The 26,883-nt window shown below is 42.3% G+C and overlaps 1 protein-coding gene across 2 annotated transcripts in view; it reads right to left on the bottom strand.

Annotated features, from left to right (window-relative positions):
- Window positions 1-1,823: 1,823 nt before the first annotated feature.
- Window positions 1,824-26,883, bottom strand: part of glra3 (glycine receptor, alpha 3) — a 39,631-nt gene continuing 14,571 nt past the window's right edge. Inside the window, exons 2-10 of one of the 2 annotated variants that reach the window (XM_085779543.1) lie at window positions 23,052-23,182; window positions 22,032-22,099; window positions 15,255-15,478; window positions 14,254-14,336; window positions 9,689-9,826; window positions 9,244-9,458; window positions 6,651-6,800; window positions 5,778-5,906; window positions 1,824-3,401 (exon numbers count right to left, since the gene is read on the bottom strand). In XM_085779543.1, coding sequence (XP_085635669.1) covers window positions 3,060-3,401; window positions 5,778-5,906; window positions 6,651-6,800; window positions 9,244-9,458; window positions 9,689-9,826; window positions 14,254-14,336; window positions 15,255-15,478; window positions 22,032-22,099; window positions 23,052-23,182 — 1,480 coding nt within the window. In that variant the 3' untranslated portion in view covers window positions 1,824-3,059. The remainder of the gene's footprint in view (window positions 3,402-5,777; window positions 5,907-6,650; window positions 6,801-9,243; window positions 9,459-9,688; window positions 9,827-14,253; window positions 14,337-15,254; window positions 15,479-22,031; window positions 22,100-23,051; window positions 23,183-26,883) is intronic. The other variant, XM_085779552.1, reaches the window with a different exon arrangement.

Genomic DNA, 26,883 nt, shown 5'->3' on the forward strand with positions numbered 1-26,883 from the left:
CACCAACCGTAGATATGTAAAACACTGATCATAGAACAGTCTTAGCACCTCACACAACATAACCACACCTTTAAACTGTGCTGATGCCACCCACCAACAACACTTTACAAGATGATTCTGAGCAGGCTTGAAAAAAGAAAGTGTCTGAACACAGTCAGATTGGTGAAGAGGAGTTTGAGGACTGTGAGGATCTGAAGTTTAACTGCAGTCTGGCTCTGTTGGCACACGTTCATAGTAAAAACAGTAGAGTAGAATGATTCTACTTTATTACCTGAACAAAATGGTTACTAATATGACAAGATATGGACAGCGAAAAATAAATGTGGAGTCTGCAGGAGCAGATGAAGGGCAGGAGCTTGGTGGGGACTGAGAGTGAGATGTTTTCATTAGAGCCACAAGAATATATCTGAGGGGAAACGGTGGGGTGAATAACATTGAACATCCTGGAAACATGCATATCTGAGGTCACATGCAGTGTGATGAACAGGAAACAGTCTGAACGAGTTAAAATTAAAATTATAACTTTGTTTAAAATCTCTCAGGTCGTGAACATCACACCAGACCATCAGACTCCTTTTTCGACAGAGGAATGTAAATCAACTTGTGGAGGCCTGAAACAGTGATTTCATATTGCTGAGCTCACTATGACTGATGGCCTCTCTCTGACACTGCAGAACACAGCGAACTGAAGCGGTGAGGCGACTCTTTCAGCTGACAGGAACTCAGACTGGAGCCAAACACAAAGAACTTGCAGTGAAAGGAGGAAACAGACAACAGTATTAATGTGTCCATTACAAATCACCAAGTACAGTGTCTGATTGTCTCTGCATCACAGAGTGGAGCACAGAGTGATGACTGAACAAGTCATAACACATTTTTCCAGACATCATTAATACATTTTTTTAATTAAGACAATTTAACCCATTTCATTCTACAAAAAATATTCTGCCATGTTGAGAGTTAATGATTTCCTGTGGTCATACATGATGGAGACCTCATCTAGAATAACAACCTATTGTTATACAGACCAGGGCCCAGATGCACAAGACTGTGCAGATTCAACTGTATCGTGTACTGTAGATGATGATGAAGTATGTGTACTGATAATACCAGAATGATTAATACAGATTATTTTCATTCCAAATGATAAAGCAATGTATTTGCATGGTTCCCTTTTATAAATCTTACTCATTGAAAAATTGGCCCATGCACACAAGCCTCATTTCTTCTCACTCACTTAACCATAAATGGATGAAGTCGTTCCCTTAATCCAGCATTAAAAAAACACTGTCTGTGCCAGAAGTTGTCTGACGCAGAGAATAAAAACAAGAACAAGAATTCGCTCGATGAGCTACTATCGGCTCTTCAAGTACTTAGAGAAGAACATGAAGACTTCAGCTTACTTAGAGAAGAAGAGGCCAGTTGTATGTGGGGATACCAAAGTTGACCCAGCACTAAAAAGACAGAGACCAGTACCTCAGAGGAACCCGTCTCAGGTAGATATGAGGGTTTTCCAGAGGTGGATGGTCAAAATGAACAAGTTTTCTTTTATTTTGTATTCTTGCAACAGGGCGGTGTCAGGATCACTTTGCATTGAAACTCTGACTCCAGCAGAGCTGCTACTATACTGATTATTTTGGCAAACACGCATCAGTCCCTGACCTGCCTGATTACAGTTCATGTTCAGCTCTGTTGAATGTTCCTCTTTATTCTCTAACTCTCTCTGGTTTGTTTGATGAAGATATAAACAGCTGTCTCCATAAACATTATCAAACTCATGGTGGGACAAGAACCAGATACACTGACTTACTTCAACCTATTTTCAGTATTGTACTTTATTATTTTTTATATTTTTATTATTTGTGTAGCTTTTACTCCTCCACACTTGAGAGACAAACAATACTGTGTGATGGACCAAACACTGTTCATCACAGGAGAAAAATAAGAGCAGACTCCTCCGCTGTCAATTATGTTTGAACCTGTCCGTGTCCTAATGCCGCTGCGTCTTGTCTCGCAGCGAACAACTGTCATTTGGAGTAAAGCCTGTCCTGCAGGATCTATACTTGGAGCAGGTCCAATGTCACAGTCTTCAGGGAGGGGGCGGTTCGGTATCTACCCTGTTGCTTTTGTTAGCCACACGATTATTGTCTGTGTTGCCAGTGTATCATTTTACATATTGTATATTGATAATGATATCGATTACCAGGGCTGAAAATAACCGCGGCATCACTCTGTTTTCTCTGACACAGCTTTGACAGGAGGAACAAATCAAACACAGCTGTAACTGAAACAGCCTTTTGTCTCTCTTTCATTAACTTCAGTCAAAAACTGTGACTTCTATGAACAGTAACCTCGATCTACTCAATAGTGTAAGTTCTTGTGTTTACGGTGTGATGATGAAACAGGTGTGTGATCCTTTGCAGGGGATCAAACCTGCTGCAGTGACGGTGCTGAGGCCTGAAACCCGCTGCTGTGTCAGTTACTGTTTTCTTTATTATAGTGCTACCAAACATGTACATGTATTTACACTCTAATTATTTAGAGATTTAAAGTGAGGGAACAGTGTTTTTTTTTTAATTCAGCTCGTGTTAGTCTAACACTTGATCCTGAGAATTATCTCTGAGTGTAGAGGCTGGTCGTCACTGTGTCTAACTGTATGTAGCTGTTCCCTCCAGTACATTACCCATGCTGCTTTGGCACAAATACACTGACCAACTCCTCCTCCTCCTCCTCCTCTAGGATGAAGTCTGCTCAGACAGAAGCACCTGAAGAGACACAGCTCCACTCAACTTCTGGATCAATCACACGCCTGTGAAGAGTGTGTAACACCTGCTCTTTGCATCATCCTGTCTCTCACACACACACACACACACACACATACACACCTGTGTGTAACCTCAGCTGATTGGTCGATATCAAAAAAGGTGGGTTGTGAGTCAGCTGGGATCTAACAGAGGGGTAATGGTCATCCTGCAAGGGTTAGGTCAGCACATCGCAGGTGTATGTGTGTGTGTGTGTGTGTGTGTGTGTGTGTGTGTGTGTGTGTGTGAATACTCTCTCTACTTCTTATGCACATCTTCATGTCGCAGGATCTTGTACAGGACCCAGTAGAAGATGTTGAAGAAGAGGAAGGCCAGAGGGAAGCCAGCCCTCGACAGAGTGTCAATCTTCTTGGCTCGGTCAATGAATAACTTCCTCATCTCCTCGGTGCTTTTACCCCCTCCTCCTCCACCTGCTGCCGCCGCTCCAGACGGATTCTGTGTAGTGTTTGCTGTGACCCCTTGTGTGTTCGCAGCGGTAACAGTATTATTGCCACTGGCTTTGGAGTCCTTGCTGTTGCTGGGAGTGGAGGTCACAGCAGCAGCGGTGGAGGTCAGCCTGCTCTCATGTACTTCCCCTTCCTGTTGGAGAGAAAGAGAGAGGGAGAGAGAGACAGGGGGCCGGGGTCAGGGTTCACGTCATACAGCCCATTCATTACTGGCTTGAGCCAAAAACAATAGAACAAAGGTTAAACTGCTTTGTTTATGAATCATTGGCTTGGACTGGTTAGTGTAGAAATGATTAAATTCACCCTACTTCCCTTGTGAAGAGTCTCACAACTGATCATCATAACTGATCACAACTTAACCATAAATAAATGATCCCACATACATATAAATGCAAATTAGTTTATAATCAATGACCTCTGATAGACAACACTCTTCAGTACTCCAGTTCTCCACAACAAGCTGGACTTTCATCAGGTCTCAGGTCCACAGATGGTCTATAGGCTTCAGGTCTGGTCTTTAACGCAGCTACTCAGGGACAGTTAGCTTCTCCATCTCTCCATCAAAAGACCTCAATCGATTCCCTGACCCAGGTCTCCCTCACCTGGTCCTGCTTCCACTTCTTGCTCCCACTGCTCTGCTTTTTGTCCTGATCTCTGTCTCACCACAGAGGCCTCCTCGATAGTTTCTATGCTGTCTTGTTGTATATTATCTGCTCATCGGTTTATGTCTGGTTGAAAGAAGCTACTTATTCTAATCATTGAATCACATCTGTAACAGCTTTGTGTTAACAGTTGTGTTATGTCAGCAGCAGAGCATGCAGCCTGTACAGCTAATGGCTAACCTCCATTCTTCAAACATCTGTAAAAACTGGCCTACAGCACACACACAAACCAGTGTCTTCATACACTGATTGCAGTTTATTATCAACACTGAAACGCTGAACACACTGTATCCCCCTGACAAAAAATTGCCCCCAAAAAATATTCACTCTATTCTCTTTCATCAGATTTTACAACAAGTGTCAGTGGATCAAACTGATCAAAACTAGAAAAAACTACACAACACAGATCATTGTCACAACACTGCACAACATAAACGCCTCATAATAAAACACCCAGACCAGATTGGATTCTCTGCTGAATTCTTTAAACACTTTTTCGCCCACTTCTCTTTATGACAGCCTTTAAAATTAAAGATAAAGGTCAAACAGCCCCAGGTGAACACTGCTCCTTTTTTTCCAAGTTTATCCCAGACAAACTCTACAACAACATGACTGACTTTATACTTTACATGTCTTCATTTATTCAAAAAGGCTGCTATTGATCTTCAAAAGAGGAGAGAAAGAGTGTCATGCATCAGTTTCAATGTCTCAGTAAGAATTATACAGTCTGAATTATTTGTGTGATGAACCAAACTCTACCAGACTGTATAGGCTACATGTTTTATCATGACAGAAACTTCAACTATGTATTTCCAGCAGAGGATCTGTGGCAGTAATGTCCATAGACTAACAGGTCAAAAAGATCAAATGTCTAACTCTGGTAAAGGGACAGACCTGGTGAGACCTGAAGCTCCCAGATTCACCGGGATGTAGAGCCAGAGAGGACCACGATTCTTAGGGATAGTTCAATCATTATGATATTCAGGAAAACATGTGACTTTAGTAGTTTAGTCTTGTTTTACACTGGACTTAACTTACTAGGACCAGAGACTTGTTATAGAGGCTCTGGACAGGCTGTAACATTGTGTTCAGTAAAAAACACTATGTATGAATGACTCACAAATGTTGTCACATTTGTATTCATTTATTGGGAATGTTCCATAGAAATGGTTAGAAACTAACAATATTAACTTCTGTACAAGTCCAAGGCCCAGCCAGAATCAGTATCCACCAACAGCTGAGTCAATAGACTTTTAATACGATGTAGTTACAGCACCATTTACTGTGCTGATGTTGGACGGTGCTTTGCATGCGATTCTAATGTGAAACAAAATGTTGACGTTATTGAAAGGCATGAAGACATTGAACAGGAGCTTTTCCAGGAACTATTTGAATGGGAGAACATGTTGGTAAAAACAAAATTTACCAATCAAATTGAGGACACAGAGAACCTGTTCTCATCATATGATGCAGTTTAATGATGTTGGAGGATAAGAGTCTCCAGTCTGTCGCTTCCCTGTTCTGCTTATGAACTTCGACCAACACATAGAGGAGCAGTTTCCCTGTAAATATTATGTTGTCGTTTTTTTTGACTAACTGACAAGATAGCGTAATGTTATCCATGTTGTTTTTGTTTTTGCAACAGTCATCGTTCCTACGAAATCTAACCAGGAAGTGATGGAGGACTCACAACAACAAACAACTGTTGGGTCATGCAAGTGACACAGTGAAATAAACACATGCAAACATGCATGAACACACACACCTACACACACACACACACCCACCAACCTACACACACACACACAAACACACACCCACACAAACACACGTGTGCTGTGCATTACCCTGTGGTTGCTGCTGTAGATGTTGGTCATTGATCCATACACAGGGTCTGATGGTTTGAGGCCGTTGTCAGTGTTAATACGACGGAGGGACTCAGCTAGCTCCCCTGGATCAACTGCCCCTCCACTGTTCTACAGGCCAGCAGCAGCATGCACACCAAACACACCGGGAGGAAGAACAGACAGCATCCGGAGCAGGGTGGGGATGCCCAATGATTCAGTCAAAATGTGTGTCACAGGTAACTTACAGGTGTGAACTAAATTCATAAAAAAAAATAACTGATGGTATTGACCAATACATGCTGAAAACAAAGAGTTCAAGATTAAACATTTACCGTGTGACGATGACAGACTTCTATACAATACACAAATAGATGTGTGTGTGTGTGTGTGTGTGTGTGTGTGTGTGTGTGTGTGTTTTGTTTGCTGTCTGTGAATGTGGGTTGACTGAATGATGAGTTCATCCTTTTCCCATCCACAGAGATCTTCATCATGCACTGACAGCAGACTCATCCTCAGTGTGGATGGCCCTCCGAGAGGAATCATGAAGCACATAGATGCAGCTGCGGCCATGCTGTATCATGCACCAATACAGTGAGTGATTTGTGGAGTTTCATGAGACTCAAACATGCACAGTCCAGTGGTTCTGCAGCCCCTCCCCCCTTCTTCTCGCTGCTGTGTCGCTGCAATAGCAGCACTGTCACCACAGGGTGGCAGCCTCACACCAGAGCTGACTCAGGAGTTTATATGAGCGAATCTACTATGCTCACGTACAGAGAGCATGTAGAGGTGCGTCTGTAAGGTCATCGCACTGGCTGATACATTGCTTCCTCTGTGTGTGTGTGTGTGTTTGTGTGTTGCAGGATGTGTGTGTACCTTGCTCTTGCTCTTGTGATGCCGTCTAAACCGCAGCAGCTCTTTGTGTTGTCTTGACACAAAATTAACAGCAGCATACTCCAGCAGGGCTGAGAAGACGAAGAGCAGACACACTGCCATCCAGATGTCTATGGCCTTCACGTAGGACACCTGCAAGCACCATGAAAACACACACACACACACACACACACACACACACACACACACACATTGGTTCTCTTTAGACAGATAAGTGAAGATAAGCGATGAGTGTTTGTGTGGGGGTAGATTTGTCTCAATCATGTGACCAGCACTATAATCTAATTTATCTTTGTAAATATAAAAAACCTCTACAAACACAACACAAACATTTGCAAACTCACAAAAATATAAAGCAAATATAAAATTGGATTCACAAATATACAAAATTAAAAATCTGTGACCACAGTCTGGACAGTTTCCTCAACAGTTGTAGAAATACCAGATCCTGATCTGACTGACTGTTTGTTTCAGGGCTTGAGATGCAAAGTAAGAAACATCCTCTGAAACATGTCACGAGTGATTAGGATCCATCATCTAGGAGCCATGATGCTGCTGCACAAACCTGGTCTGAGATTGACTTAGAAACAAAGAATATTCAAATATAAAATATCCCAGAAATCTGGAAAACATCAGATGTTAATTACACTTGGCTGTAAAGTGATTTGTGGTCAGTTTCCATACAGACGGACGTTGCCTCTGTCTGTGCCGTCATCCACAGGTTTCTGAAGAGGAGTTTTGAAGCTCTGCTTCAGTAGTAGTGTTTTAAAACACTGGTGTATCATGGGAACTTTCTAGTGTTGAGACTGTTCTGCTGTTTTTGCTGCTTTGACTTTAGGCCAAGTCAGAAATAAACTGCTATGGTTTTATGTCCATTCAGAAAGCTGCTGCTATTACACACACACACACACACATGCACGCACACACACACTCACTCTCACACTCACACTCACACACACACACACACACACACACACACACGCACGCACACTCACACTCACACTCACACTCACTGCTGTGTGTGGTGTCAGAATAAGGTAACCTCATTTCTTTATGAAATAATGACTAATTCAGACATGTGTGACATACTGGAGTGCAAAGCTCTGTTAAGCACTGGAAACATGAGAAACCTCCTAACCTCTAAACACACACACACACACACACACACACACACACACACACACACACACACACACACACAGCTCATCCTTGTTGTGGAGGTGTATATGTGAACTGTATGTGTGAGCAGGGCGAGTGTGTTAATAAGAGTTACGTAACAAATTTCTCTGTGTCTGATCTTTTCTCATGCATACGAGATACCAGAACAAGACTGAGGGCTCATCCTCACACATGCTCAGGATGTGTACTCATCCATACACGCAGGCACACACACACTTGCACACACATACACACACACACACACACACACACACACACACACACACACACACACACACACACACACACACACACACACACACACCCTCGCTCTCTCTCTCTCTCTCTCTCTCTCTCTCTCTTTGACCCCTCACCTGTCCCTTAGTAATACTGTAACACATCTTATATATATATATAAAGCATTTACAAAGTGGCTTACAATAAAACATATTTTAGGACACATATTTCAAGTCCATAAAAAGATTGTGAAAAAAAAAACACAACTGAATAAAACAACAACAAAGTCATCCATAATTCACAGAGAAGCAGTTCTTTTTAAAAGATATTTAAAAGATGAGACACTCCAGAGACCAGAGCTTCCAGACTGTAGTAGCAGCTCCACCGCCTTTGTGTCGGAGTAGTTGTATTAAACCTCGGAACGACAAGAAGAGGATCTCAAGAGCCAGATGTGTCCGGCATTTAAGAGTAAACAGTAGGAATCCATTATCAATTAATAATCAGTGGCAACAGGTACAGTAGGCATGTGTAGTGAAGCCATGTGTGTAGTGAATCTTTCAAGTACATCTGTTTTTTATAACTTTTACAATTGGCTGGTGTGTTTGTTGCAGAAAGGAAGAGGCCTCTGTGGATAATTCAGATGGAGATAAAAGCAACCTGAACAAATGGCACAGTAGAAATCCAAACCAGGAGAATCTGAGGACAAGAACTCCCATGATCCCTCAGTGCTTCATGATGTCAGCCAACAGCGAACAACTGCTTTGCACACTCTTGTTTTCAAAGGTGCTTTACAAATAAATAAAAAAAGATTAAATTAAAAATTCCAAGTTGTTTGAAGCGTTTAAGTCGTTTAAGATATTGTGTCTGGGACAATGTGATGTACAGACTGACAACCTGAGAACAACAAGACTCTGGCTCTGACTGTCACTGGTGTGGAAGCATGAAAAGATAAAAAATCTGCAGGTGACAGCAAACTGATCTACTCAGGTACAGTAAGTGTGGGGGTGTCAAACAAATAACATCAAACCTCACACACGTGCTACACACTGTACTTCTGTTACTTATAACCTAGTGGCACACATCTGTTCCCCCTCTCTCTACCTGACACTGACCCAGATGGACAACTAGAAACACACAGAGTGACCCACACACACACACACACACACACACATGCACGGACCTTAGGCAGAGACGTCCTGGAGCCGGAGCTCTGTGTTGTCATGGTGAGGACGGTGGTGATGCCCAGGGCCACTCTGGCGGGGGCAGCGTCCATGTTGATCCAGAAGGAGACCCAGGACAGGATGACGATGAGCAGAGAGGGGATGTACATCTGGATCAGGTAGTACCCCATCTGACGCTCCAGGTGGAACCGCACCTCGATGCAGGTGAATTTACCTGCAGCAGAGCAGACGCACAGTCAGACGACGATCTACATGTGAGCAACACGTGAGCTGTCTCATCTATAACTGTAGCTACAGTAACCGCATGGACGCAGGATTCAACTCTTGATATCTTTCAGAAAACTAAATGGTGATGTCACTGTCACTGTTTTTTTCCCACTTATCAAAACATGACTGATGAATTGTGGTAACTGTTTCACCCTGTGTGTGTGTCGGTGTGGTTACCTGTGTTGTAGTGCTTGGTGCAGTATCTGAGGTCTGAGTCGTCTTTCATGATGAACTGTGGCAGCGTGAGGCCTTCAGCTATTTGAACAGGTCCATTCTCCTGCCACTCGAAGATCAAGTCGTTCATGGTGTAACCAACTGAAAACAGCACAACAACAATTCATCCTTCAGAAACTCAATAGTCAAGTTTATAACCCACTCAAATCAGTTTGTATAGATTGTGTCCTTTTCCATGTGGTATTTTATTTCATTGTTGCTCTTTTTAAAGGTTGCCCTTACAATCAGGCAGAGGGACTAACGATGAAAACTAGCTTTTTAAGCCAACTCGGGTGCATTTACACTTGTTTTTTTTATTTTTTTTTTTACAATGTTTTATTAATGTGCATTGTCCCTTTTCAAATAAACTAAACTGAAACTGAAACTGTACCAGTTGTGTTATCTTTATATTTGGTATCTGAAATGCACCTTATTATCATTATCAGTTTTTACTATTATTAATTTTGTTATTGCACAATCAGACATCTTGTTCCATTTATGAAAACAACAGAAACTACACACGCAGCAACACAATAAAAGTAGTCCAAGTTATGTTTTTAAAATAAAAACACATGAATAGCATCAGCAAAACATACTAAAAATCAAAAGTGCTCAATAGTACAGTCTTGTTATTCAAATCTTTGTATTTGTCTGAACTGTTAATGCTGACTCACTGTCATTAGTGACAACTACAGTAGCATGTTTGTTTTTGTAGTTGATGGTCATAATGTCCATATTATGATGTCATACAGTGCTATATGTCATTATTCACACTGTCACTATAGCTTTGATGAGAAGGGGGGGGGGCTGACCTTCACGAGGACCAAATCAACACTGTATTTTCTTTGATCCATTTTTTAATTAAAGTTTAATCTCTGTGAAACAGGACGGAAATGACCTAAGACTGAAAGCATCCCAGGAGGAACAGTGGCTGACAGATCTGACCACGACTATAATTTGCCTCCATTTGTTGACTGTCCAGATTTCACTGCGTTATTATTATTGTTCTCTGTTTGTGTCTTTATTTAGTTACTCATTTTCATTTATGTTGTTCTTTTGATCCTAGAGTTTAGGAGTTGCAGTGGACAGATTGACACACTGCCCGTCATTTCATTTCATGTAATGACCTGTATGACCTTCCTAATTTAATGACCTAAAAACCTAAAAACAGCAGCATCCTGGTTCAAGACGGAAACATCAGTTTCCATCAGTCATCAGGAGAACATGCATCAACTGGATAAACTGGTTCACCTTCTGCTGAATCAGCAACACATAATGACAGGAGCTGGCATGAGATGCACAAAGAAAATTATAACACTATTATGATAATTAAATTATTTTTAGATCTTTATTTGCTGTTGCGAGATAAGATTGAGGATAAAAAAGGATCTCCAAGAATTAGAGGTCCTGCTGTGTCTTCTTGACAAGCGCTCTGGTGTTTGTTTTCCACAAGAGGTCATCGTCCACACGTAAACCCAGCAACTTGAACTCAGTGACCGTCTCCGCACAGTTCCCATTAATATAGATGGGATGCAGGTCAGATTTTTTTTTTTATTCCTGAAGTCCATAGTTAGCTCTTTGGTCTTAGACAAGTTCAGGACCAGGTTGTTCTCTTGACAACACATTGACAGTTTTTTGGACCTTGTCTCTGTAAGATGACTCATCCCCTCCAGAGCCCCACCACGGTTGTATCATCTGCAAATTTGATGATGTCATTGCTCACGTGGGAGGTGGTGCAGTCGTGGGTGTACAGAGTGTGGAGTAGGGGGCTCAGCACCCAGTCTATTTCCCCTGTGGATGAAGTGGTGTGGGTCAGATGTTGAGATAAGTCAGGTGAAAGAATACAGTCACAGGTCAGAGCTTCTTTGTGACACATGTGTCATCATGGACGTCTCCTGTGCGAGGCTCTACAGAAAAGTGTTTTTTTCTCACTACCTGGTAAATACTGTACTGTATGTTTCCCATTCATTACTTGGATTTGTCCACAGTTTCAAAATGAACCGGATCCCTTTGCTGAATGTCATTCCCCCTCCCTCTGTCTCCCCATATCCTGTCTCTCTCATCTATATAGCCTACTATCAAGGTAAAAAAAAAATGAACCAAAATATCTTTTCAGGATTTATTCTGTAAAGGTGAAATTACTTGATGTAAAAAAGAGGAGAGGAATTTAACACCATGTCACTGACAAATTTGTCTATAGTTGTATTCATTAATGTTCGTAATGTCTAGCCTGAAACACATACAAAATACATAAAATACAACATAGCCACAAAAAAACATTCACAACTGGTTCTGTCATTTTGTATTAAAAATGACTTCTGGTTTATCCAGACCTGTGATGGAAACACAGATACTGATGTACACACAGTATACAGACATAAACCCGCATGACATGGTGAAGGTTACTAATGCAGAGAGAGAGAGCATAAACATGAGGCCTCGTGAAGCTGCACTCAGAGCTCTTCAGGGCTTTTTGGTGAAAGCAAAAACCAGCTGCCTTGTGCTGCTACAGGCCGATGGAGGCTCACAAAAGATGTAGTTCCTCTTCAGGTTCAGTGTGTGTGTGTGTGTGTGTGTCTGTGTACAAAGAGGGAACAGAGGAGAGTTTGCCCCAAGCCCTCCACACCAGTGTTTGTGTTTGTCTCTGGATGTTTTTACGTCTCGGTCGCCCCCGGTGATAGCAACGTCTCCAACTGTCGTCTCAGAGTTCGGCTGCTCAGACCGCCTGCACCACCGCTGCACAGTCACATGTGTGATTAGCCGAGCAGGGATTAACATGTCAGATTCTGTGGTGTATCTATATTGTGATGAGATATTAAACTCAGCTGGGTCAAGACCTTTTATTGTCTCTAACATGCATCATGTCATTATTCCCCTCCCTCCCCCTGCCTCTATGTGCGTGTCATCGTGCTTCCTGTTTTCTCTGCTGCATCATATATATGAATATGTATTAAAAAGCTCTATCTTTATCCCTCTCACTCTTTCTCTTTCTCTGCCTCTCTTTCTCTCTCTCTATCTCAAACTATCTATATATATACACATACATGTTGTGTATTTGGAGCCCATCTCCTCTGTACATATGTAAACAGATCTGCATGTGCCTCTGGGCTGCAGCTGAATAAAGCCACCGATGAAGACTGTCCCTGTGTCCTCTGGCCCGGCCCCGCTCAGAGGCTAGGCTAGTCATCAGAGCTCTATCAACATTATTAAACATGACTGCGTTTCCTTAAAAAGAACCGAGAGGAGGGATGGTGATACTGAACATGATGCATGGATAAATAAAGTATAAACAAACATCTGCTTATCTATCCACAGCTGCTCATACAGTATTTGACTTTACATTAATCTTTATTGATTTTTTTTTCTCTGCAGGCTCCACTTCCTGTCTGCACAGGCAGAGCTGTGTTGTCGTCTTCCCTGTCGTATGAATCCCAGCACCTGAGCACTGAGTGGCGTGCACAGTGGAAGTCCCTGTGGTTTCACACCCCGCAGACTCATCCCTGAGGTGGGGACATATAATGATGAATAATAAAGAGGAAGAGTGTTCACTTATTCATCTATGATATGTGATTTACAATGCTGAACTGAAGGACACTTTATCTTTGAACCACTTCATGAGTGTGTTCACAGCAGAAGCTTCAGGCTGCTTCACTGATAAAAGCCTCAGTGCGTTCGCAGCTTCCATCGAAAATGTGATGAATAATGAACCAGGGAGGAGGGGGAGGGGAGGAGCCAGCAAAGAAACACAAATGCACATGAAAAGCTCTGTGTCATAAATCCATGGTTATTATGAAGATCAGCTCTATGTGTGGTTGGAAAATGAGCCGCTTTTGTCCGGCAGAGAAAAACATGGCTCTGGAAGGAAAACCCAAGTAGCCAGGAGTCGTATATGGCAAATGATTTTTAATGGTAAAGATTTTTTTAAATCTCAAAAATCTCTGCAGCCTTAAGTGGACTTTTCTCCCCAAGTGGAACAGATGAGCTCTGTGCAGCTGTGAGGGATTATAGAGGTGGAAAGAAGTCACCCAGGAGCATATTGTATATGTATGTGGCCAGTGTGTTATATTTCTTGTTGAAAAGGAGGGTGTTTGGTTCGCTGACCAGATTAATTTGAGTCTTTTTTGGTCATAGACAAGGTTGCAGTTGCCCTGCTAATTTCATGTTCATTAATTAAAACCAGCATCTGCATTTACCCGTTGTTATCTCTTATGTTGAGTTGATGCTAATGCTGAATTAACTCAGTCTGTCAAGTGATCCTTTTTACTGATCGTTCAAACAGCACCACGCATGAAGAGTCACAAAGTGAATTCCAGCATTTTTTTCAATGTGTAAACTGATTAAGTTTAACTTGTCATTTACTGGATTACAAAAAAGTTGCCCCAAGGTCGTCTAGGAGGAACCACTGGCTGCTTCTCTGGCGATGCAGAACATGTTCCCGCCTCTGGGCCTGACTTGTGTGTCCCCTTCAGAAATTCCTCTGAGAATTTTACTGTCCCTCATGTGTGTGTTCGTGTGTGTGTAGGACTTACAGCTCTCCAGCTGCATGATGCAGGTCTGAACATCCATGGGGAAGTTCTTCAGATCCATTGGACACGAAAGAGTCAGAGTCAGTCTGGAAGAGACAGAGACATTAATGTACTGCTCATGTTCAGTAACAGATTCATACATTCTTTGAGTCTCCCTCCATTTCAATTCCTGAACTAGGAGATTAACTGTTGATGTCAGAGCCACATGCATTCAAACCAATTAGTATGTAAAGAAAATGTAAAGCATGAAACTGTGTCAAGATTCTGAATGAACGTTTCCACATTTCATCGCTTTGTAGCTCAGTTCCTCTGCAGAACAAGCTCCTCAGTCCGCACTACTTTGAGCTCATTGTATCAGTTACTGGTGTGAGACCACAGACTGTCTATAAAAGTCTGTGGTTTCGATTGGCCTTAAACTTGTGTTAAATCCATTCACCATTAGGCGGTGACACAAGGAGTTGCAAAAAAAGGTCATATTGTATTAAGTAAATGTAAATGTGACATTTACAACTGTTATTTTTGATCCAATCATATCCTTAAATATTTGTATTCAGTGACACTGTCTCTCAAAGACATCCCTATGCCCCCTGACAGTCCTCGATGTGCTGAAAAACTCACTTTCAAATAATTTCTTCAGTTCTGAATCTATGCATCAGACACAGAAAGACAGAGCTAATAACCTCCCGGGTCTGCTCCTTCACACAAACTGTCAAATATAATTTTCATTCAGTTTTCATCCATGTTGAGAGTTAAACAAATCTTTTCATGAATTTCTTGCCTTTAGCTGATGTAACTATGGCGACTGGAGGTGATCGTCAGAGTTTGACTTAAGACTTGTACATGTGACATACTCTGTTACATAATGAAATACACATTTTCCACCCTCCAGTGCTGTCGTACAGAGAGGCCCTGGTGATATAACAGGTTCGTTCTCCTCCTCACCAACACTGTGGTGTCCTGACAGACTTTGTGTCCCCATGTGATCCTTTACTACTACTCCTAACCTGATGGAGTAGAGGACGTTTCCATTCTTGAAGATTCTTAACAGCTTGTTGTCTGTCGTGACCTCGTGGAAGTGCGCTCCCTTCTCATTGGCAAAGAACAGATCTGGTTTCCAGATGGAGTCCAACATTGAGGGGTCCAGGTCCAGAGAGTCGTCTGGGTACTCGGCATAGGCCAGTCTGGGGTCGTTCCACTGCTGACGTAGAAAGATGTTCACACGATAGTCCTGCAGACGCAGAGCAGAAACATGTCTGAAGAGACCTTCATCCAGATTAGTTTCTGTGATACATCCATGCCCATGTGACCGATGGATGGTGTCTACGGTGAAAATGTTTCCTCTTCAGACCAAAGCACTTCTCTTTTAAATTGTGTTTAAGTTTCTCACCTGATTTTATTCAATATTAAATAACTTAAAATCATATTTGAATGTTGTATGTTCTGTTTTTTAATGTCCATGCCTCTGTTAAGTGCTGCCTTCCCCTGTTCACTGAGGGGAACACAGAAGAGCTGAGCCTCTATCAGAGGCAAACAATGTAGACGGCCAAATATGTGGAGGGCTCCGACTGGACGCAGACTCATCTTGGTCTGGACTCTGCCTGGTCTCATCACAGTGATCGGTCTCCCTGGAAAACTCCCTGGAGTGACTGCACAGTGAAAGCCACTGCAGCTAATGAGATGAGAGCAGTGTGCATTTGATTTAGGTGAGACAGTAAATGCTGCTGAAGCTCATGTCCTACATGAGTCACACACACACACACACACACACACACACACACACACACACACACACACACACACACACACACACACACACACACACACACACACACACACACTGCTTCATGAGCTGTGGAGAAACTGGAATCCACATTAACAAGTACATTCAACTGTATGTGTTTTTCTTGCAGTCTCAGTCTTATGTAGTGCATTCATCAGTGAATCATTGATGTAACAACCAAAAGAAGTATAGTTGACTGTACAGTGAGCCACTGCCTGCCGGGCTTGTCCTACCTACACATGTGATATCTGCTGGCAGGGACGGGGGGGTCGCCCAGGCCACTAACGCAGAGGGAACTTATTTATCAGTGTCGGGCCTCAGGCCCCGAGTCCACAGTCGTCAGTCTTACTGAGAGGGGGGACAGGTATGAAATCTTCCTACATTGCGAAGGAAACCAGAGAACTAGTGGACTGGACTGAGGACTCTTCTAACCACAAGGAGCAAAGATGGGATCCCCCCCATCCCCCCATAATAGTTGGCATACACCCTATGGTCCCCTCTTTTGAAGATGGGAACCACCATCCTGGTTCGCCACTCCACAGGTACTGTCCCTGACCTACACACTGCAGAGATGTGTCAGCCCAACAAGCATCTCAGCACATATCTCATCTACACCCGTCACCTTACCACAAAGTAGTTTTTTTAACTACCTAGGCAACCTCTGCCAGGGTCATGGATGAGACCTCCCCCATGTTTCTCAGGTTCCCCCTTCAATAGACACCGATGACCATAAGGCCACAGCTCCTACCGGCCGTTTCTACAATGGAGGCTCTGAATGTGGTCCACTGAGACTCTACGTCTACAACCTCTTCTGGGATGTACAAAGACTTCCTCCGGCCTCGTCCACAAGGCGTTCCCTGTTCATTCTCACTACACATTTGAGTTTGCCAGCTCTGTCCGGCAGGCTTCTCCAACGCTGATCCAACTCACCACCAGGTGCTGATCAGCTGACAGCCCTGCCACTCTCTTCACCTGAGTATTTACTGTACGAGCGAACATAACAAGGTTGTAAGATTTTAATGTCAGTGAATCTTGTTCTGCTGCCTCCAAGTGTCCGACAACAGTAAATTAATTCGTAATAAAACTGCACCAGGATGAGAAAAACAACAGAACACAGAGGCTTGAACAAGAGGCTGTTTCTGTGAGGGTGAACCTGTTTCATTATTGTTCCTCCTGTGCAGTCAGATCAACTCTGCTCACACACACACACACACACACACACACACACACACACACACACACACACACACACACACGCGCGCAGGCACACACAGAGTAGATTAACAGGAGTGGAGAGACCCTGAGAACAAATGGAAAAACAGTTGAACTGTAGTAAATCTGTTTAACATAGATAGCGTGTTCAGGCCAGAGTGAACCTGTCTCTAAGCCCTCCCTCTCTCTCTCTCTCTCTCTCTCTCTCTCTCTCTCTCTCTCTCACTTTGCTGTGTGTATTTGTGTGTGGGCCACTGGGCATTCAAAAATTCACAATTCACTCTGAATCTCTCCTCTTCTGTTTTTCTCCTCTTTCGGTGACGTAACAGTAAAACCATTATTAACTAGGTAAAGCTGAGTAGGAAAAACTGTGTCACATCACAAATGATTCCATCCATCCATCCATCCATCCATCCATCCATCCATCCATCCATCCATCCATCCATCCACTGGCCATACAGCTTATCCATGCAGGTTGGATAAGGTTGTATCAGGGTGCATCCTGGACAGGTCGCCAGTCTATCACATGGCCGACACAGAGACGAACAACCCTGGAGAACCCACACAGTCACAGGGAGAACATGTTAACTCCATAGTGAAAGGCCACAATTGATTTTTATTACCATCAAAATGGTCCAGCTGCATTATATAAAGGCACATGACCCGGCCAGCACACTGCAGCCTCCACATATGTACACACTCCGACAATGTAAAGGTGGTTAAAAATTAAGTTGGTCTAAGTGATCTATTTATACATCACCGGGAAACCATCATCAAGCAACTGTCCTCCTCTCCCTCGCTGCTCCTCCAGGTGTCCAGCAGATGAGAAGTAAAGTCTTGTATTGAGTGAAGGTAGATTCACGTGTTCTTTGATTATACAGTATATTACTGTAATAAGCAGCCGTGCAGCTTATCCGTTCATGTTTGTGCGCTGTGTTGTGTTGGGATTGTGTGACAGGACTGTGTTGTGTGTTAAAATACAGAGGAGAGGGGAGATGGAAAGACAGATGGTGAGACGAGAGAAAGGTTTTAATCCCACTGTGACATATGGCACATGCATGTCGTGTATCCCTGCGCCGCTCTCTCAGTATAAACTGTCACACTTTCCCCTGACCCTCCATCCTAAATCTTCTTTAGTACATCATGATGTTAATTTTTTAAATGATGGTCTCATTTAAAAGAAAACAGACGATAAAACAGGGTGAGTTTTAGGGTCTGGCTGTGTGTGATTGACATCTGAGCAGATGTGTGATGTGTTTGACCCTTGACCTGTCATTGTGTTTTCAGTTGAAGAAAGTTATGTAAGATTTTATCCGCCTAAAACCATCTTGTTTGGCATTTGGTTGTACATTTCACTGAACGCCAGTTATTCACCAGCCCAAATTCACACAGTTAAGGGGAAATACCAGTGCACCTTGCTAACCAAGCCAGCTAGCTTCTGCTTCTGCTACCTACCAAGCTCTGCTGTGTCAGTCAAAGCCTAATACAAAGGTAAAGTCAATTGCTGATCTTACTACTTTTGTTTAATTCTTCTGAAACATGTGACTCATGTTTGAATATAATATTCACAGACATTCATTTAATACCCAAACAATCGTCAACTGAAGCAAACATTCATGCACCCATCCTGACAGCTGATAGATGACTGAGGTTACCTGTGATCCACTATAGTGTTGTTCACCATAATATAAGAGATTTCCACATTGACATCAACATGTTTATTGATTCTTCACTGACTGTGTTCTGGGATAGCAATACTTAAACATTTCTATTATTTACAGTATTTTGTTGGTTAACTTAATTTTTAGACCACTTACATTACATTATATGATCAACTCCCCTAAAAAGAAACAAAACTGTCATCCATGTTGACAGTGTACTGCAGACACAGACAATCACATCTGACTGCAGTTGGTGCACAGCTACAAGAGATCTGTGTCTGTCTTTTCCAGTGATGCTGCATCTGAGGCTATGAGGTTTTATTCAGATACTTCTGTCAGGAAAATCTGTTGTGTGCTCTGAAAAAGCTAGCATATGATGAAGAGAAATAACAGCAGCTCATTAAATCAGTCAAACATGTAATATGTGACTGTGGCCACGTGTTAACAGAAACAAAGTCTGGTTTCATTTTATTACATAATTTCTTATTAGATTCTGGCCACCAGAAGTCAAACTTACTTGACAACTCTAGGTTTTTTTGGTGGCCTCGTTGACTGACAGGTGGACAGCTGAGTGTATGCTGCTCGCCCCAGAGCCTCAGCTCCACACACACCTAAGCTCTTGGACTATTTGTGGTTTAGCTGGTAGGTTAGGGATGGAGTCAGACACACTGCCATGATGGTGATGTGGGTGCAGCTCACTCTCTCATCTGCTGTGGTTTTGGGCCATTTCATGGTCTTTTGAGGTCATGAAATGGATATATACTGTACATTATATAATATAGTTTAAGTACAAGTCTTTGACTTCTCATTTGTGGTTTATGGCTGCTGCAGTTACATAAATATTGATAACTACAGATGTCCTACAGACACACTTGCTCACACACACACACACACACACACAGACACACACACACACACACACACACACACACACACACACACACACACACACACACACACACACACACACACACACACACACACACACACACACACACACACACACACAAAATGCTTGTGTGTCTATAAATAATAAAAGTCCAATGAAAGCAATATTTTACATTCTGACATTTCTCATGACAGTTCGTTGCTTGCCTCGGTCAGAGGTACTCCCGGTGGTGCAGAGAGCACTTAGAAGTTGTCACTTGAATCATCCCTTTTTAGCGAAGCCTGACTGATCACAGTTCTGCTAATTACACACCACAGTAGCCTAGTGATGGTGTCGAGGTTCACTGGAGCATCACAAACCACAAACATCACTCATTACTGAATAGTTCAAGAGGAGCACAATTTAGAAAATGTGCATTGGCATTGTCTTGCAACAATAAGCTAGGCCTTCCCACTAAAAGACGCCATCCACTTGGCCACATACGTATGTTGCTGAGACATATTCTGTATATCAGTGGCAGCTGCTGGTCTTTCAATCAGGAGAAGCTCATTTTCGGCTTACATTATAAAATTTGTCCATTTATTTGTATGCAATAAGCAGTTGATTCTGAACAAACTCGTCTTAGAGTTGAATGTGTTCTAATGCATTTTTAGTAAATGAAATGTAAACATAACAGTAGTCCCTTGTAGTCTTAGAGCAATTGCCTCTGCTGTATATATCGTTCAGTATTAACGGTGACTTCACAAATTTGCGGGTTATCCGTGCCATGTGCACTAATGCAGCCCCATACCATCACATATGCTGGCTGAGAAACTGTGGGCTAATAATAAGCTGGATGATCCCTCCTCATTTTAGCCCAGTGGATGCAGCATCCATGTTTTCCAAAAAGAATTTCAAACTTTGACTCATCAATTCACTTCACTTCAGTCTTTCTTCTATGAGCTTGGGACCAGAAGTGTTTCTGGGTCTGGTTCATGGTTTCCTCTTTGCATGGTTGCACTTTTGGATGCAGCGAAAAACTGTGTTCACAGACTGTGTTTTTTGGATGTGTTCCTGTGTCATTGTGCTCATGTCCACGAGACGAGAGTATTGTGTCCGTTTTGATGTAGGGCCATCTGAGCGTCAGAAGATCAAGGCCATCCAATATTGGTTTTAGGCCTTGTTCCTTGCTTACAGAGACCTATTCTGATTCTCTGAATTTGTGATGATACCTGTATCATGGACTGTTGACAATGAAATGAAATGACATGTTGCATTATTCCCATTCATCCATAACCTAATTAATTGTAAGATGTTCACTACTTTCACTTTCACTGTTTTCCTCCAAACATGTTTGTGAATGTGGCAGGGCGAAGGAGGTCCCGGGCGGGGTTTGAACCCTAGTCTCCCGGGTAAGAGTCATGCATGCCATTCACCCAAAGGGATCCCTGTGGCCAAGTAGCCAGGGCACATGATCAATTGGAGGCACAGTGACAGGACCGTCAACTGTCACATTAAGGTTATGGTTTTTACAGGACCCCAATGCAGACGGGGACATGAAAGATACAGTAAACAGAAAGAAACTTTAATGACTCACTGAGGGCAAACACAAAAACAACTAAAATTTGCTGGACTACCCAGGGTTGAACTGAGTCCGAAAGAGAAGTCCGCAAAAAAAAACAAAAAAACAACAACAAAGAATAAGAACAAGGAATGAATACAGTGAACTAACACAATGAAGAAAAGCAACTTACTTACACAGATGAACCGACACAGACAAAGTGGAGACCAAATACACAAGGGAGAAACAGGATACAGGTGGGGAAGTCACAGGTGAGACCCACGAGGTAATCACAGAGGGAAACCAAAAGAGGACACATGAGACATTTCAAAATAAAACAGGAAACGTGTGTTGGCTGGCATTACATTCAAAATGAGCAGATCATTTTCAAAAAACAATGAGATTTCTCTGTTTCAACACTGTAATGTATCTTTGTGGTGTTTTCATTAAATATGGAGTTTAAATGCTTGGCTTGGTCTCTCTGATATATCACTATGGATGAGGGAACACCACCTTCAACTAAACTTCTCTGAACATTTATCTCTTATCCTAAGGTCAGGAGAAAAAAAAACTTCCCTACATGGGGACATTAACTGTGTTTATGGGGTACGGAGCCTGTTGCATGTTTCAAACATCAACGTGTCTGGTTCATGTACTGTATATACGTCTGTGTCTCCAGTGTGAATCTTATTTACTTACCATGGTGGTTTCAGCGATGGAACCAAAGCTGTTAATGAAGATGTTACAGGAAACGTTGACTGGAGGACCTGCAGGAGACAGACACAACGACCAGGTGTAATTCAGTATAAAAATATAAACATTTAAAAGGAACAATGAGTCACTAGAGTACATGAAGACTTGGTTGTTTGAGGTTGGGAACTCTCCGCCCCCTCTGCCACAGCCTGGAAGATACATTTCCTTTTCCGACATGTCTGTGTCAAGTTCTCAGTCATCCAGGTCGTGGTGGTCATTAAGCTCTGAAGTTGAAGGCAACTGGACTTCTTGTCAAACATCTCATCCAAAAGATGTGAGAATCTGAACTGAAAAGAAGAAGTCTGTTTACCTTCAACTTTAGCACTTAATGACTTTTGCAACACAAATCCAGAGAGTTCTCCCTCAGTCTGACATGTTACACCATGACAACAGGGCTTTCCCTTACCAATGACAGTTTCCTCTAAGTGACTAATGACATTATTACATAACAGATATTTAAGAAAAAATATTTTCAGTGATGTCATGAAAGATGTCAGGTAAACAGCTTTAGCAGCGTGCAACCAGTGTATTCTTAAAAAAAAATCATTTACCAAACGAATCCTGTTTGATAATGCAGTGAACACAAACTACAGACACAGCACATGAAGATAAGCATTTAATAAAGTCAGTAACTGTAGCTGTGTCACGTGGGTTTCTCCACCTCATACCCACGACACTATAGTGTAAAGGAGATTTGGTGACTCCATACAAGATCGGTGCTGCAGGTATTTGATCACCCATGATCATATAACTGTTTATTATGCTAAGTTGCATGTGACAGCAGACTGACAGCCCCCTCCGAGCTGAGTTAGTGTTTAAAGAAACAGTAATGATGTAGAATGGGAGCTTTTTGTTTCAACTTAATGAAGACAATGTAGAAAGCCAAAGTTTGATAACAACAGATCCTTCACACAAACACACACATACTGTACACACGCACGCACGCACGCACAATATGACACATACCTTTAAAGTTGGGTCTTATCCTGGCATCGTACCCGGACGTCCTCCCCATCAGTTTATCCAGGAAGTCAGAGGGGGACATTGGGACCTGCCGTGCCCTCGCTGCACTGTCCAGCTCCTTACACTGACCCACACTGTCACAGACACACAACAGATAAGACAAGTGAATTGTGACATGTTCACAGCAGGTTGTGTGTGTACTGACTCAAGTCCTAACTCACGATGACAGCTCTGATGGTTTCTATTCAAACACCTGGGGACCACATTGACCAACACACTTGCAGCTTCTCACTGGGCAGCCGATCTGAGCTTGGTAGTCACGGTAACCTGTGTTATGCAACAACTGCACTGAGCTGGTCCACAATCAGCTACGTGCTCCTTCGTCTTCTGTCTGTCATATCACAGAGGTCACTACCGGTCCCATGTGAATCTGGGCACAAAACATCATACAGTAGACTCCAGAGAGACACAGAGTCCACCGATGTTAACATCCTGTCACAGTAAAACTAATAGGGGAAGACTGCTGTGTGATGATTCATTAGCAACACGCTTCATTAAGTATGTGTGCAGTACCTTTTGTTAGTCTATTTTCTCCAGTGTGTGTGTGTGTGTGTATATTTGTATACTATGCATGATGCAGCTTTGTTTATTTAATAAGAACAATGCAGTTTAAGATTCAGAGCATCGTAGCTGTTTTTAATTTTCAACTCTTGATCCTAGTTGGGCTTTTACATGTACTTTGAAATGCAATGATTGTGCTGTTCAGTCTAAAAACAGACTACAACAACAAAACAGGCAGATAAATAGTCACACATAAACAATTAACAACAGACACAATCACCTATAAATGAGTAGTAGAGCTGTGGTTCCCTTTATATTTAAGCAGCACTAAACCTTTGTTGTAAAGGAACTTATATCTGGAGTTAATTTGATTTGAGCAGGTGATATGATCACAGCTCTTTAGAAAGAATAGAGTAGAATATACGTTTCTTTATTGTCATTGCATGAAACTAAGAAATCCAAATGCAGATCTACAATGTAATAATTTACATGTGCCATTCACCACAGTTGCTGTCCTGCAACACTGAATATATCTACAGTGAGACTCTGGGTAAAAACTGTCGATGCATGTATAAACTAATGAACTAAGATGGATTGTATGTTTTCACTATGTGACAGTGATGTCATCATCTCCTAAACACAATCATTACTTCAGGTGTTCATTAGTTTAACAATGTGCCATACTGGGTAGGTATTAAGGTATTACTGTAATGTCAAGTCAAGACTATTTGTTACTGTGAGGTCACTTCATCAACATCACTTCAACATCTGTATCTCTGATCTACTCCACATCTGCACACCATCATCTTCCTGATCTCAGCCATTTTTCTGTGTCAATGTGTCTATGTCTATGTAGTACAAATATGTGTGTGTGTGTGTGTGTGTGTGTGTGTGTGCGCGTGTCTGCTGGGGTGAACGGGCAGGCGCTTCTAAATGCCAAGGTAAAGCTTGATGATCCTTAAATTACACTGCGTGTGTCAGTTGGGACGAGGGAACATCTCCAAAAATAACCCACCAGCTCACAGCAAGGGCCATACTGCGAAACACAAAGACACATACGCACACACACACACACACACACACACACACACACACACACACACTATCAATCAACACATATTTTCAGGATCATTAACTTTTAATCCGACAGATGGAATTAGCCACATTTACCCAGTAGGGAGTGACCTCGGACAATCCTCAGACAGAGTCAGTGTGTTCACTGTGAGTGTGATCACCCAGTTAACCTCCTCTCAACACACACACACACTCCCATTTATTTCCAACGAGCTGCATGAGACAAGGAGCCGAGCAACATACAACATGCGAACAAAAGGCCACAGCAGAAAACAAAGTCAGTGCAACAACATTAGCTGAACTAAATGCAACAATGTGAATGCAACAACAGAAAACCACATGAGAGCAACAACATGCAACAACATCTGACAGTGTGAGTAGTGTACAACAGCCCCAAAACTCAACAGCATTCAACAATGTGACCATGAATGCACCCACATGCAACAATATTCGACACTGTGAGCACATCAGGAAACAACGTATGCATGAGCCTGCAACATGAATGCAACAACAGGCAATGTCATTGGTCCAACAACATGCAACAACCAACAACATGCAACAACGTGAACATCATGCAGAAACATGCAACAACGTGCAGAAACATGCAGATGAGCAGAGAAGCAGTGGACAGTAATAAGGGTCAAAGCTGTTCTATCACAACATCATAGAAAATATTTCAAATCTGTCCTGTGACCTCTGACCCTAAAATGACAACAAACATGTGTTTGACTGTCAAGGAGAAAATATCTCCGGTGTTGTCACCGTCATGTCTGACTGCAGCGCTGTGCAGCCTGGCTCTCATACAACCACTCGTTCTGCCCTCGGCCAGAGAGCGCTGACACAGAAACACACCACTGGGACCCAAGCGGACACACACACTCTCTGCAAGCAGCCTGTGAGGAGTGTGTGAGTCATGCCCAACATGATGTGTGCGTGTGTGTTTATCTTTGTGACATAACAGTGTTTATACCTGGCGGTGGACTCAGGTGCTGCTGGAGCTTCTGCCTCACCTCCTCTGCCAGTGTTAGCAGATGAAACATTTAACACAACATTGAATTATACGAATTATATTTATTAGGATCCCAATTATTTTGGCGACCCCTTCCTATCTGTCTGTAAGAAATTATATTGTTTCTTGTACCGACCAGGACTCAAGCTCATGTTAAAGGTTAGACAGTCTCTGAAACCAAGATGACTGTGATTTAGTTTATAATACCAATAAAAAAACACACTGCCTAAGTTCTTCCATTAGTTCTTGTCTCATCACTGATCTGTCCATCCACCTCCACCTCAACCAGCCTGTGTCTCTGAATGCTTCAGTTAACGGTCACACTCCTCAGAGCATCTTAAATCAGTTGCTAAGCTGCTTAGTCCTCTGTCGTGCTAACACTCCTCTGTCCTCCTGCAATCTCTTCTGCCCCTCTTCTTCCTGCCCCCTCTGCTCTTCTCAAAGATGGGAGAACAATAAGCAAGCGATGCACACAGACACAATGTAACATCCACAGCTTATCAATAATGGATGAGTGTTAAATCTGCCACTACCGCCTCTCTCACACAACTTTGCCTAAACTTCCACGCCACTGTGGGGTGTGTGTGTGTGTGTGTGTGATCATGGAGTGGTGCATGAGCTGTAGTTAAGACCCGACAGAGATCTCATGCATACATACGGTGACAGGACCTCTGGTTATTTTTACTCAAATAGAAACATTGAGTGAAACATTTGAAGGCGCTGCACTTATATCGAAGAAAAAAGGGTAAATGAATTGTTAAACCATGCAGTTCCTCTTCCCTCACCACCTTTGATAAATAAACGTATTTTATCTTCAAGTCAAACTGAACATTTGTGCGAAATCTGAGAAAAAAAAAAAGTTCAGTCAAAGGCTGAAGCATTACTGAGACATTGATGTTCCACATACATGGAACAATATAGATCTGGCTCCATTGATTTTTTGTGACACTTGTTTTCAAGAATTTCATATAAGCACAAGAGTAGTACAACTAGTTAGTAATAGAACTAATTAGTATTAATTATAATATAATATAATATAACACAAAACCACACTTAAAAAACACACACAACAAAATATATTCAAAATATATCAACATAGTGTAGATGTCACAGTATCTGAGCCTGATCAGCCACTCACTGATCACAGCTGATCAATCAGGGCACCTGTATGTCAAAGTGGGGAAGTTATTC

This window comes from Trachurus japonicus, chromosome 1, assembly GCF_045865225.1.
Source record: "Trachurus japonicus isolate A0001 chromosome 1, Traja_1.0".
Taxonomy (NCBI): Eukaryota; Metazoa; Chordata; class Actinopteri; order Carangiformes; family Carangidae; genus Trachurus; species Trachurus japonicus.